Source organism: Phocoena sinus, chromosome 1, assembly GCF_008692025.1.
Source record: "Phocoena sinus isolate mPhoSin1 chromosome 1, mPhoSin1.pri, whole genome shotgun sequence".
In the NCBI taxonomy this organism is placed as follows: domain Eukaryota; kingdom Metazoa; phylum Chordata; class Mammalia; order Artiodactyla; family Phocoenidae; genus Phocoena; species Phocoena sinus.
In genome coordinates, this window is record NC_045763.1 from 84,688,382 (window position 1) to 84,703,491 (window position 15,110).

General features: G+C 45.7%; 1 protein-coding gene across 4 annotated transcripts in view; it reads right to left on the reverse strand.

Moving 5' to 3' along the window:
• CNN3 (calponin 3) overlaps positions 1-14,082 on the reverse strand; it is a 27,562-nt gene extending 13,480 nt beyond the window's left edge. Inside the window, exon 1 of one of the 4 annotated variants that reach the window (XM_032611842.1) lies at positions 13,777-14,082. In XM_032611842.1, the coding sequence (XP_032467733.1) occupies positions 13,777-13,833 (57 nt within the window). In that variant the 5' untranslated portion in view covers positions 13,834-14,082. Of the gene's footprint in view, positions 1-12,981; positions 13,570-13,776 lie in introns of those variants that run through there. The other 3 variants (XM_032611924.1, XM_032612096.1, XM_032612020.1) reach the window with 3 other exon arrangements.
• Between the last annotated feature and the right edge of the window lie 1,028 nt (positions 14,083-15,110).

The following is a 15,110-nucleotide window of genomic DNA, read 5'->3' on the forward strand; positions in this document are numbered from 1 at the left end:
GCAAGTTAGGGGTTGGGGGTGGGAGGTACAAAACTACTGGGTGTAAGATAGGCTCAAGGATGTATTGTACAACATGGGGAATACAGCCAATATTTTGTAAAAACTGTAAATGGAAAGGAACATTTAAAAACTGTATAAAATTTTTTTAACTTTTAAAATAAATAATAATAAAAAGTATAAAATTAAAGAAAAAAAAAGAAGTAGCTAGTACAAATGTTCAGTCTACTATCATCAACTTTAAACACTGGATTAAAATCAGATCCTGTGGGAATAGTAAATACCAAATGTAAGACAGCAGTTTCTACAGGGAAGAAAGAATGGGATCAGAGATCAATTGTATTTTTAATATATATTTTTTCTTTAAACTGGAAAAAAAATTTTAATTAAAAAATTTAAAAGTGGGTTTGTATTTTACGGGGAGTAGGGGGTAGGAATTCTAGAGAAGATCACTTTACATTTATGTGAAGGTAGATTGCGTGCCTTCTTCAAGTTCACTATAGAATCTGAGACTCATTCTATGGCATGAACTTACTAAATATTTGAGAGGAAATGACTATATATTCCAAAACTAGAGAAAATCACATCTGCCTGGGGTAAACCAGAGTGACGTCTAAGGGCATTTTAAATGTTGGCCCTTCTCTGAGAGGTACGGCCACATCTTCAGATCAAGGTATCAGCAAATTTTTCCCTCCAAACATGTATAGTCAAATAAATACAACGATACTATGACTCAATGTATGAATATTGTGAAACTAACAAGAAATGAAAGATATTAAAATAACTTAAGAGGAGTTGGTCCAGTGTCTAAAGCAAATACTGTAACTAACAAACGGTAGGAAAAATGCAGAAACAATAGGTCAACTTTGTCTTCTCTATCTAGAAAATGACCATCAGACTACAAAGCTTAGAACATACATAGTTAAAGGTGGATTTTGAAAGTTGAAACTTAAACAATGAGGAAGTAATCATAGAGGCTGGATTCCCAGAAAAATCTAGACTCAGAAATAATGATTAATAAAGATGTGCACATTGAATAGCTCACAATGTGAGAAATCTTGGCAAACAGTAGTAACAGGAACCTAGAGAGGGGCCCACTCCTCCCCACTCCCACCCGAAGCCAAGGGTGTCTCCACTACAGGCTGAAGAACCTGGCTGTCATATTCGAGTGGACTACAGAGAGAGGGTGTGCACTCGGGGTGGGGGGCAGGGTAGTCATCACCAGGAGCCAGGGTAGGTATGTGAGGCATATCCAAGAACACCTGCCTATGTCTTCTTGAGGTCAAAACAGGCTTCATTCATCTTTCTACCCCTAGAGCCCATGCCTGACCCATAGCGGGTACTCAGTAAATGATTTTTTATTTACCGATAGTATTACCAGACTAGGGAAATGCCACAGATCTAAAGATCTCTCTTGTTACGGAAAGGCATCTGCATTTGAATGCCCGGTTTTTATGGGCGTCACATCTCCGAGATCTCATCTTAGATGGATCACTAGGGACATATCTGTTTTACTTTCTGATAAAAGTCCCTTATGTCTATGGCACTCCTGAAGTCCAGTTTCGTAACCCTAGAAGTAGGGCCTGGTCAGAAGGAACAACCATGCCCACTGTGCTGATCTACGTCAAGGTAGGAGGAGCTCCTAGGGATGTGTACCCGGAGGCTTAGATTTAGATCTGTGCCCTTCTGTTCTGGTAGCTAACAATCTGAAACTATTGGGCATACTTAATAAACTTATAAAAAATAAATTGGGAATAGTTAAAAAGAAACAAGATTCAGAAAGATCCTAGCTTAATAAACAAATTCTTCAAGATATATGTAAGATCCTGTCCAACGTTCTAGAACTAACTAGTAATGCTTACTCAGTGAGCCTAAAAAAGCTAATGCTATCTTGGTCTGCACAGGTCTACAATTATTTATAAAATACTATTGCTCATCTTATTTGTTTGATGGAAACAGCCTCATGAGGTAATCAAGGAAAGAATTATTTAAATGAAACAGGTGTGAGAGGAGTATGTGAACTATAAAATCTTAGGCAATTAGTCACCTCTAGACTCAGAAAATCAACTTGCCAAAGCAAGGATAGGAATCCTCCTTCGAACCACCTCACCAGGTGATGGCATTGATCAAAAGAGAATGAGTTAGTGCTCTGTAGTCAAACAAAGGAGCTAGTTAATAATCCCACTGTAACCTAGCAGTCAATTCTGTGGGCCACACTCTAAAATGGGACATTTACAAACTGGCATCAGTTTTGAGAAGCAGCAAACTGGGTGCAGAAAAGATTAGGAGAATCATACACAGCCTATCATGAGAGACTGGTCAGCCAGGAATGGCTACATATGGCCTAGAAGGGACTTTGGGGGCAGGAGAAACAGTTTAGTACCATCTAACTACTTAGATGGAAGTCACACAGAAATTCTGAATGCCACTACATAGGGCAGATGACGGATAAAAACGAAGAAATCCTAGGGAGCCGACCAGAGAGGCACACAGGAGTGGAGAGAGCACGTGTGCCAGTGTAGCAACGGTGGGAAGGAGACCCATGAGAAAGCTTGCTGGAGGACATCCTCTCACTCGGGAAGGAGGCCGGCTGGGTCTTGAATTTTATGTCACTGTAGCGATCTTGCAGAAAGGGGAACGAGAGCCCCCAGAGATAAAGGAAAACAGAGATGCTCTTCAAGTTTTTGTTTGCTTTGCCTCACCTCTAGAATATTTAAGGGTCTACACCTCACTCATCACAGTATTTGCAGGTATCCACCAGATTTTTTGCTGCTATCCAGGTTTTCAACACTTGTCTCCTCAGCAGGACTCTAGATGCCTCCTAAATAATCTGAGTTGGGCATGTGAATAGCACTGAAAAATCTTCCTTTCTTTTTCCATAATTACAAGGAGAATTATGGCAGTAGCTTGGGAATGTCTATTCATTCCTCATCGATCACTTGGCAAGTCTGCTTCACAGGATGAGTCTCAGAGGCCATTATGACCTGAGGAAGAAGGCATGAAATCCACCCCCACTGTCCCAAGTGTCAACCGTAAACTCATCTCTCTGGAACTGGGAAACCCTTTCCGCTCCCAGACCGCTGACCACATTCATCCAAGTGCTCCCAGCTGTCTACCCCAGAACAGAGTCAAAACACACATTGCCCCCTGACTCTGAACTACTGATGAGACGAGGGTGGAAAGGAGGCCAAAGGAGGAACAGATCCCAGCATCTCAGTCAGCTTTCAGTACATCTGGAGCTCCTCTTGGGGACCCTCTTCTGCTTACTACAGCTGAGTCTGCCCATAGGCGAGATGGCTTTATCCAACCAGCGAAGAACAGAGTTGAAACACCTCCTTTTAAATGTAGGATAGATGCTGGCTAGAGAGATTTCAATGGAGTCTTACAGAGGTATTAACTGTGCTAGATATCACTGCTGTTTTCTCCCCAATGAAAACTAGAGGGTGTGAAATTTCAGTGAGGTCACATGCTACTCTCCACATCTCAACAGTAAAAACTAACTCCACATTTTACCTGATTGTAATGTCATCTGAGAGCACAGAAGTGTGGGGAGAAAGTGAGTGTCTCTGGAAGCACTGCACCCTGCTGCACTGCAACACCAAGGTCCCCTGGACATGATGTCATGAAGGCTTGCTAGGGGACACCCAAGCACAAAGAACAAAATAAGCCCAGCTTCGCATCCTTTCCAGGTCAAGGGCCGAGGGACTGAGGAGACAGCAGTACCCAGGCTGCAAAGGGGCCCCAGCAGTACTCAGCAGAGAGAAGCAACTGAATCAACAGCGTATTCCACGAGCAGGCCTTGGCCTGGACCCTCTCATCCTACCCCTGGCTGCACACACCATCATACATCAGTGGTTCCATGAGAAGAGGAACACAGCACTTGCAACAGAAAAGGGGATGTCTTATCCACCTCAGTTCTGTTTTCCTGGTCCTTTTCCTTTTCCTTTCCCAACTTTGCAGGGCAAAGAAGCTTCTTTGCTGCTTTGCTCCCACCCACCATGCGTATCGAGCCCTTCCTTTATTTGGTCCATCAGTGGGCACAGACTACCACCCCCTATCTTGTCTGAAACAAGCACATCTTTGAACCTGCTGCCAGCCTCAAACACTGTCCTGTTTCTCTTTTATTTCAAGACAAACCTCTCCATTTCCTCACTTAGTACTCCTTCCTAACCCCCACCGGAAATTTGCTCTACTGAAAACAATCTCTTAAAAGGTCACCAGTGATCTCTCTGGGGCCAAGTCCAGTGGCCTGTTTCCTCTTCCTGGCCTCTCTGCAGTACTCCTGGGGCCCCCTCCCATCTCTCTTCCCTCTGGCTTCTTGTTAAAGGACCTGGAGCTTCCCTCTCTGGTCTGCCTTCTCCTCCTCCCCTGAAAGATGCCGATTCCCCGAGTTCTGGCCTCAAATTAAAATGGTTAGGGGCGTGGGCTCTGGAAACTGAATGCTCTGTTTAGAATTCCATCTCCACCATGCCTCAGTTTCCTCACCAGTAAATCAGAGATCATTAATAGCGCTTCCATCAGAAGGTGCTGAGAAGAATCAATGACTTAATTTACATAAATCTTAAGAACTCAATAAATGTCCACCCCTAACCTTCTATCTACACTTTGCTGGCCACTTCTGTCCAGATACTAGAAAGATTTCCTCTTTCAAATCCAATATACCATAAAAACCATTTACTTGATACTACTATTTGATAGCTATTTTGATAAGAGATCATTGTGATGCTTTCTGAGCTTTCTATTTAAAAATTTATCTCATCATATAATTTATAAGAGTTGCCCTCGCCCCATTCTTTGGCCTCATCTCATTGCCAACTCCCACTTGAGTCTGGTGGGGGTGACAGATGGCGTAGGGGGTCACAAATGTCACTGACCCAAGGCTTGAAAATAAAGAACTAAAGCAAGTGACTTGAATTTTGACAAGGCTGCTTTGATAGTTTTCTTTTTTCTTTACGTCAAGAAGAGATCTTCCTTCTCTTCTGAACCTTTGGTGGGAATTATACAACTGTTTAGATAGCAAGTTGGTAATACCTATAAACACATTTAAATGTTAGGTCAAAACTTACACACTTTTCCACACAAGTACGTTTTAGGACAATATCCACCAGTAGGGAAGTAATGAATAAATACATAGTGGAAATCCACACAATAAACTATAATTCACTTTCTAAAATGTTCAAATGATATTTAAAGTTGTACAAGCAGTTGGGTAGGCGTAAGGGATGCAGGATGCTTTCACTTCTTTACTTTTGTATTTTGGTACGGTTTGCATTCTTCCTGACAAATATTTCATTCACAAAATAAGGATCAAAAAAGAGAGGAGGTTCTCACAGGCAAGGAAGATGGCATCCCAAGGTAGATGCATCATCTTCATGCCGAGATGACCTGTCCATGGTCATGGGCTCAGCAGGGACTCGGACCCAGGTCTGGCTCCGAAGTCTAAGGCTTTTCCACCACTGGACCTTCTCCCACTCACCCCACCCCTCTAACCGAACTGAGATAGGAACTCTAAGCTATACACAGAGAATACAGCACAGGCTTGCAGACAGAGGATCAAGAACCAGGAACAGGGTGCTGCCTTAGACACTGTGGCTTAACATAAAGTCCTTCCAACTCATGGAGAAATGAGAGTGCAACCAAAAGTAACCACCACCACCATCACTGTAGCAGACCGATACACCGTGAACTTGCTGCGGCTTTGATTCAAACCAGCCCCGGAATCTGTAGTCTCAAAGGGCGTTGCCAGCATGGTTCAAAAGTTCACAGTAAGAGATTTGGCAGAGATGCCTCAGACTTTAATTCTTCCCCTGGCCCCTATAAAAAGTAGCTTCCTACCGCACGCATGTTTTAGAAAATGCTGTAAGACTGACTGCAGAAGAGGATGTCAATAGCAGAGCTGTCACTGAAAGGAGGAAAAGAAAATGGAAAAACGAAGCCCACAGAGGAAGAAATTTAGGAACGAAAGCCTGACTGGCAAAGCCCACGCCTGTGTGTGTGTGTGTGTGTGTGTGGCCGAGGTGAGGTTGGGGGACAGGGGTTTATTCAACATCCAGGCCTCTGAAGAAAGGGAAAAGAAGAGACAAATGCATGTCCATTCAGGGGGAGAGATCTGGCTGTGTGTGGACTCTGAAGAGCAGCCCTAAGGTTCCAGCTCAGCTGCTAAGGACTCCAACAAGCTCAAAATATGCTATTTAATATAAGTATAATTTCTATACTCGATTATAAGTATGATTGCTGTTGCTATTTTTGCATCCAAAGTAGAATCACATGTTTGAATGATGAGAGACTCACTACACATGGTATTGATTATTTTCTCTATTTCCTCCCACGTGAAACGAAAGGAAGGAGGGAAAACTGCAATGATAAAGCACTCTATCCATTTGTAGAGCCTTCTGCAGCGCTAAGCAGGCAGAGAGGCTTGAGATAATGAAAGTTTAGTGTGCAAACATTTGAGAAGGGGAGAGAAGAAACAACAATGATATCATAGCCAGCATGCCTAGCCACCACTCAGCAGCTAGGATCCCCTAGAAAATGTGTGGGGGAAGAGAGGAAAAGGGCCATAAATGCTTAGCTTATGACTTGCCCAGAAGAGTCCTTCCCAGCCCAGAGGGCCTTCTCTTTTCTCTGCACTCACATCCCTAATTCCTGACCTTCCCACTGCAGATGTGCCCGCCCTACAGTGCCCGTGCTCACACCCTGAAGCTTCCTGGTCCTGGGAGGAAGGAAGATGTTGAAGAGGTCCCCTCCCTACCACCCGGGGGAAAGCTAGGAATTAGGCTTCTCTACTCATGGACTTGCTTCAGGTCCACACAGGTCTAGGTAGATCCTTGCAAAGACCATTTAAAACTGAAGGCCTCCAGTGACAACACTACAAGGTAAATATGTTTATCAGTCCACTGTGGAGGAATACGAGCCCTGTCTGAACCAAGAAATGAAAGATGTGTCTTGTCTAACAGAAATCAACTTCTTAGGAAGAAAAACCCAAGTAATGGCACGCCCAGAAAACAAGGCCTCTAGCTCTACACATTAGTCCGTGGCCCTGTGGGCAATGTGGACAGAGTGAGAACAGGGAGAGAGACCCCAGGATTTCACTGCAGGAATGCATCACAGGCTGCCGGGGTAGGAGGCTTGGATCAGGACTCTGGGGGCAGATCACAGTCCCGACACAGAAGTGAAATCGAGAGGTACTGCTTGGCTCCTTAGTCCCCTATTTGCCAGAAGCCTCATTCAGATACAAACAGATTCGTGCCTGAATGTCCAAGTCCTGGCGATAATCTCAAAATCTAGAAGACTAATCAGGAGAACACGGGACTGAACCTACCCAGCAGAGCAAAATGGAACAATTGCTAACATTTACATAATGTGTACTTTTGGTTCTAGGCATTATTTGAAACACATTACGTGGATTGTCTATCTTGCTTATTTCTCCCCAAAGCCCTATAAAGGTAGGAACTAGCACATCCTCATTTTACAGATGAGACACAGACAGGTTATTGGCCCAAAGTCACAGGGTAAGAGGCAGAACCAAGATTACAACCCAGTCAGTCTCCAAGGCCCCCAGGTTCTATTTTCTCACTGAGAGGAACCTAGAGGGGACCTACCCGACATCTTCAAGTTCACAAAGATTCCCATGGTCATATTTTTATAAAATGTGCAAAATTCTTTTGTACTTTTTGTAATGATAAACCCTAAACTATATAAGCTTCAGGGCCCACAAACAGTGTGGATCAACCCCAGGCTCAAAAAACCCTTAACAAAAACTTGAGCACAAGTACATATGAATAATAGCTAAGAGCCCACCGTGGCTACAAGTTCAGAGTTAAGGAAAGCCAATGCATGTGGTATATGCTATAGAAGGCTAATGCCTAGAAGAAAATGAAACTTGCAGAAAATTCTAAGAACAAGCTCCTGTCCACCACCTAGTCCTATCGAGACGAGAAATAAACATTTCCTCTCTCTCTTAGATATAATGGTCATAATTGGCTGAAAAACCAACTGTGCTGCTTCTTCTTCTTTTTTAAATTTTTTTAAATGTAACATAGTATTAACTGTGGTTCCCCATATACTGTTAAGTGAAAAGACACTAACCTCACGATTCCAATGGAAGGGGAAAAGGCACAGGGAAATAGAGGCTATGCCTCTGCTTGATGATGGTGGCAGCAAGATCTTCGCTGTCAAGCTTATTTTTGGACTCTTAAAGAACAGAGGCAAAGGAAAGAGTGTAAAAAGCTGTAGATCACAGGATAGAGAGCTTGATAATGATCCCCATTACTTATTCCAGAGTAAATAAGTCTGAGTATTTTTAAAGAAGGTAGCATGGTACCTCTTCTCAATTCAGCAAACTGTCTATTGCTTTAACTGCTTTGGTCAAGACAGGAAAACAAACCAAAAAAGCAGGCAAACCACAATGGCACATCCCTACCTGGAGGAGCACAGTACCCTGGCAGGCTTAATGGCCACTTCGAAGGAGGTCTTTTGGGAGATGCATCTGACAGAGCCTTGCAGAAGGGGCCTCTACTGTTCCTCCCTAATCTGGGAGTCTAAGAAGGAACTTCAGCAACAAAGAAGGAATTATCTTACTGATACATTTTCAGTGTAATATTAACTAATAAAAGAAACTGCTCAAGAAAAGCAAACTATAAAAATCACCATGTCCTTCAAAAACATCACACTTGCACCACAGAATTCCTTTACACAGACTTGTCAAATATGGTTACTTTCCAGTTTCTAGAGATGGTAAAATCTATTCCTGATGGGTAAATTCATTAAATCAGCAAATATTTATTGGGCATCTACTATGTGCCAAGTTATATTCTAAAATATAGATCTTGATATATCTCATCAGTGAATAAGACCGAGATCTTATTGCTGGTGGAAAGAAACAATAAACAAAAAGTTCTGAATTAAAAACCTATTTCTGGGGACTGACTTCCCTGGCAGTCCAGTGGTTAAGACTTCCTTCACCTTCCAATGCAGGAGGTGAGGATTCGATCCCTGGTCCTGGTCGGGGAACTAAGATACCAAATGCCTTGCAGCCAAAAAACCAAAACCTGATGGCGCAGTGGTTAAGAATCTACCTGCCAATGCAGGGGACACAGGTTCAAGCCCTGGTCCGAGAAGATCCCACATGCCGCAGAGCAACTAAGGCCATGCGCCACAACTACTGAGCCTGTGCTCTACAGCCCACAAGCTACAACTACTGAGCCTGCACACCTAGAGCTGGTGCTCCACAACAAGAGAAGCCACTGCAATGAGAAGCCCGTGCACTGCAATGAAGAGTAGCCTCCCTCCCCCGCTCGCCACAACTAGAGAAGACCCAACGCAGCCAAAAATAAATTAATTTTTAAAAAAGCAATGTTGTAACAAATTCAATAAAGACTTTAAAAACGGTCCACATGAAAAAAATCTTAGAAAACCTATTTCTGAACTGTAAAGTTAAAAAAAAAAAAAAGCTAAAGCTAAACCCATCAATACATTTTTACCATGCTTCTGTTCCTCTAGCAGAAAACAAGGCAGACTATCTTCGGATACAGTTTACAACAGGAGTCCACAGACACCCTGGGGTTACTCTGATCCACAGAGCAGACCGGTTGTGGCACTGGGCTGGTAGGCCGGCATGGCCTCATGGGACATTTGGTCCTATTTAATTATTACTATATGATTGTTTAACTTACTCTTCAATGACTTACAATTTTAGTAAAGACTTCAAAAGGCTTATTAGCCTTCCAAAATGGTTTTTATCTGTTGAGGGATACCATTTTGAAACCAAGATTCTGTGAGAAGTTACTTTGCTCAAATCAGACATTCCCTGGGAGCAGAAACTGTTAGAATGTGCATTCCAATTCCATTCTTCTTAGTATCTCAGTTAGACTCCTCCTAAGAAACGTGCCCAGGTAAGATCATTTCAGCTCCACCCACTCCCACCCCACAACTAATTTCCTCCACGTTCCCTGAGACCTGTAAGAAAGCTCCCGGCAGCATGTGCTCTAAGACGGGTGAGGGTATGCTTCACTGCCTCCTCAGCTCTACAAGAAAGTACCTGACTCCAACATCTTGTTCAGAGCCAAGTGTCAGGAAATGCTGTGCTTCCTTTTGGGACCTGTCATGTTTCCATGGCTTATATGGCACAGAGGTATTTACCTTTGGTCCCCAAGATGCAGTCAAGGGCCTGGCGTAACCTGTGTGATACATGTAAGACCTTACTACTTTACGAGTGTTTCCATCCCTCACTGAACTATCTACACCAGCTTCTATATATTCCCTGACCTTCTACTCCATTATAGTCTTTGTAGATTGCAAGTTATGATCCTTTTCTTGTGATTAGAGACATATTGATTATATCGCAGGCTGAAGGATTCTACTTTTTTTAGGCTGTTTTGAAACATCTTCTTGCCTATTAAAAAAAAAGTAAGTTTGTATGTTCTACCAGGTATTACTATCTTATCAAACAAGTATCTTTAATTTACTGACTTTTCCCTGAAATTTTACTAATTAAAACTATCTAAGATCAAATACTTCCTCAATTCAAATATAAAAAGACCAAAGGTTTTTTTTAATAGAAATGGAATACTTAAAGAGGCAGTGACATACAAGTCTAAGAAATATAATACCAATACTAGTTTTCTATTAACTAAGAACTGATAGCCACAACATAGTCATTGAGTACTTACTGCAAGCCAGATACATCTCAACAATGCAGAGTTTAGAGGTGGTAACTATCACTTCCCCCATTTTACTGATTAGGAAACTAGGACAGAAATACCAAATAATTTGCCCAACATCATTCAAGGCAGTAAGTGGCAGAAGGGGGATTAGAACCCACATCTGCATCACTCCAAGGTCCATTCCCCACTATCTCCCCCCACTTTGTTAAAGAGGTTTTAAGAAAAAAAATTAATATTTAAGCAACATATCAGTTATGCAATACATAAAGAAAAAGCAGGAAGAAATCAAAAGGTGTCCAAACCAAGCAATGACAAAGATCATGTTCCACAGACCCACTCAATCAGGTGGTTCTGAGCCCTCAAATGAAATGCAGTATCTCATACAAAGGACTAGCAAACATGGATATTTGATTTCCAAGCCCAGAAGAGATTAAAACAGCATTAAATGAATAATCATGATGCCAGGAACTGACAGGTGAACAGTAAAAATAGCAGGGAGGAGGGTGGACAATAGTGACATGTAGCAGAACATCCCTAAGTACCTCACTAAACTAAGATTTCACAGAGTTAAAATTCTTAGAATATTCCAACATTTTTCTGTGATCTTGAGCAAATTCCATCTTTCTGAGCTTCAGCATCCTGATCTGTAAATGTTGGATAATCCCAGGAATCCTCGGAGGTCTGCTCTACTGCTGAGATCAAAAGACTCCCTATGGGGCTTCACTGGTGGCGCAGCGGTTGAGAATCCGCCTGCCAAAGCAGAGGACACGGGTTCGAGCCCTGGTCGGGGAAGATCCCACATGCGCGGAGCAACTAAGCCGGTGCGCCACAGCTACTGAGCCTGCGCTCTAGAGCCCGCAAGCCACAATTACTGAAGCCCGCGAGTCTAGAGCCGTGCTCGCAACAAGAGAAGCCACCGCAATGAGAAGCCCGCACACCGCAACGAAGAGTAGCCCCCCGCTCGCCACAACTAGAGAAAGCGCGCGCAGCAATGAAGACCCAGTGCAGACAAAAATAAATAAATAAATTTATATATATATATAAAAGACTTCCTATGAAAGAATACTGTATGAAAGAACCATATAAATGAAAGGGGTTATTAAGGATGGTTTGATGCTTAAAGGGATAAACCCACAGTTATATAAACCTAAAGTTAAAACTAACTTTCCAAAGGTTCTGAAAGCTGAGGTTTTACTATTTTTAAAAACGTATAATAATTACAATGATCTAGCCTCAGTCCACGCATTTCCTTCAGTCTGCTCAATGATAAGTAGGCAAAGGGCAGAAGTTGCTTCATTAGTCAGCCAAAAGAAATTAACATGGATATTAACGTCCAAGAAAAGTTAAGTCTCTAAAAGGACTGCCAAAGTTATCAGTACCTCATTTACAATGCAAAAGGTAGAGACTCAACTGTTGCCAGCCAAGAATCACAAGGGCAAATTAAAATTAATGTGCACAAGCCAGGCCAGGGTATCACATCCAGCAGTTTGGACATGCTGAGTACTCTGAAAGGATTCCTAAAGCTCCGCTTGCAAACCTTGGAAAAGAAGTGAACAATATTCTGCAAGTTTTCAATTGGTGGGGTTTGTAATCAATCATACACAAACCACTCACTTTTCTGTTCTTTACAAAAATGTTCAGAAAATCGTCTTCTAAAATGGGCAACACACTTGACAAGGTAAAAGATCTAAATTTCAATTCTGGACGCCTAGACTAAAATCAACTCCTTGCTTCAGAGATTGTTTAGAACTTATTAACAACTGAATTATAATATGATCTGGAGACTATATAACGGGGTGAGAAGAGCCACAATTCTCCCTTGGGGTGTGACAATGGTGCGCTTCTTGGCCTCTACATAATTCACTCCACAGCGCGTACACTACCCCAACGCTAGGATGTTACAGCTCTGACAATGCCAGTGAATTCTACAAGCGGTAGGACGGTGCAGTGGCAATCCTGACATGCTTCGGCTCCCGGGAGGTTAATGGGAATTAAACCACAGCAGCCCTCCTTTGTGGCGCTTTGGCCAGAACAGCAGAAAGGAGACAATGAGCGTTCTGTGAGCAGTTCCGCGCCGATTGGCTGCTCTCTCCCCCCAGAAACCCCTGATGTCATGGGCTTGGAATGCAGGGAGGGAGGAAGGAAGGAGAGGATTTGGGGAGGGGGACGCCTCTCATCTCTTTCCCAGACCGAAAGTACTAAAGATAAACCCAACGCATTCTTATGCTGGGCAAAGTGGCAGAACCGAGCGTTACCAAAGCCCAATCACTCCAAACTACAGCCCGCCTCAGCAAATAAACCCTAAACAAAAGCAACCCACAAAGATTTCCTTGATATCGTTGAAGTCTAACGTACTACAAACTTCTCAGTGTTTTATAAAAATAAATCTCAAGTCTACAGCAGATATTCCCAAAGCGGCGCACTCAGGCTTTGTCTCCGCTTCCCGTAGAAGCAGCAGCAATTGGCACCGGTATTCGACAACCGTGAAGGGTTCTAGACGGCTCCCGTTCTTCCGGTGGTCCCTGAGGTCTGTGCGTGGGATGCTCAGCGGTCTCCCACCCGGGAAGAGGCGAGGAACAATGGGGGACCCAGTTTGGCCACGTAACCGCCTAACTTTACTCGCGCACTTGAATTCGGCCTGGGGTTTGGAGTGCGAAGAGGTTCAGGGTCCGCCAGGAGCCCGGGCCGGAGCGGGTGACGAAGGCTTCTTGCTGGGTCCCCAGCCGCGCGGACTGACCCCACCTAAGGGCGAATGACCACGCAGGAGCGCCCCCTTCCCGGAAGGGTGCGTCCTGCAGCCGCAGACCCGCTCCTGGAGCTGAAGGCAGGCGCTGCGGGATTCCAGGAGCCCAGGAACCCACCGCCCACCGCCAGTCCCGGCCCGCGGCGCTGGAACAAAGCCAGAAGAGAGCCCGGGAGGCGGCGCTTGGAGCCGGGGATAGGTCGGGGACGCGCGGCGACTCTCGCGCCGCCCCGACATCTCTCCGCGAACCCCGCCAGAGACAAGACGCACTGGGCGAAGTGCCCACGCCACCCCCGTCCCAGGGTCCCCTGGGCGGCGCCCTGCATCCCACCTCTGGCCTCGGGGTCCCGCCCCACCCTTGCCCAGGCGTACCTTGTTCTTGACTTCGGCCGAGAGCCCATAGGAAGGGCCCTTGTTGAAGTGGGTCATGATGATTCGGTAGGCGGGAAGAGGCTGAGCTCTGGTCCGGGGGTTTCTCGCACTCGGCTTCCCCGCTCCTGGCCCCGAGGAGTGGCCGCACCACAAGATGCTCGGAACTCGCTCCCCTGGGCGGCGCAGGAATCGGCCGGAGTCGGCGGCGGGTGGCGGGCGGTGCCTCCGCTACTCAGTCGGACGAGGTCCCGCAGAGCCTCCCGGTCGGCTCCGGAGTCCCGCACGAACTGCCCCCCACCGCCTCCTCCGGACCTTCAGGGATTGGCCGACTAGCCCGACCAATGGAGGGCCTCCTCCTCCCGCCTCTCCCGCGAAGGGGCGGCGCGGCCAATTGAAGGGCGGCGGGCGCGGCGCTCCCTCCCCGCGCGGGTCCCTGGACCTCGTCCCCGCCCTCACGCCATACAGGCCCACGGCGAGGCTGCCCCTCCTCCAGATCCGGCGGACGGGGCAGCGCAGGCGGAGGCCAGCCCCGCGATGGGAGCCGGCCCTGCCCCCGCACCCGGGGGCTTCCCAGCGGTCCGGAGTTCGCGTCAACTTCCAGGCATTCGCTCGGGGGCCGGCGGAGGGGAGGGAAGCCCACCACGGCTGGCCCGCCGCCGACCCGCCACCTCCTTCTGCCTCCTCCCCGCCTCCAGGCCCAGTGGGCGCAGGTGGCGGGCAGGACCCTTCCACCCGCTGCGGGAAGCACCAGGGGCCCCTCTGCCTGAGAAAAGGGGCCCGTCCTCCGACACCTGCTTCTTCCTCCCATACCTAGCAGCTTCCCACGCCTGTTGGTCTGACCTCTCCCCTGCTGCCGCCATGGGAACAGTCAAGGCTTTGGGCCAAATTCGAGTTCACTCTGTGTGTGCCGTGCGGAAAAAACTGGGGAATGTGCCATGGCAGAGCCTGGGCATTTCAAGTCCTTTTCTGTATTCGCACCAGCTCCTTTTTACAAGCATCTTTATACGGGGTTCAGCTAATCCAAAAACCCAGGTGGCTGTTTTTTTTAAAAAAAAATCTGTAGGCTTCTTTGAACCAGGTCTTTGTATAGAGATAAATATCCTTGTATCCTTTAGGCCAAAAGTGGCCTCCATTCTTTAGTGGTCCCGCTTCCAACCCACCACTTTCTTTCCCTCTGATCTCGAAGTAATCTGATAGAAAGGAGGAAAGGAACAGAACTTTGGTCACTCGCCTGAGCGCCTGGCACTGTTCTAGATGCCTTCCAAACACTTTCTCATTTACTACCCCCAAACAACCGGTAGGTAGACATCATGTCCGTTGTAGAGGTGAGAAAG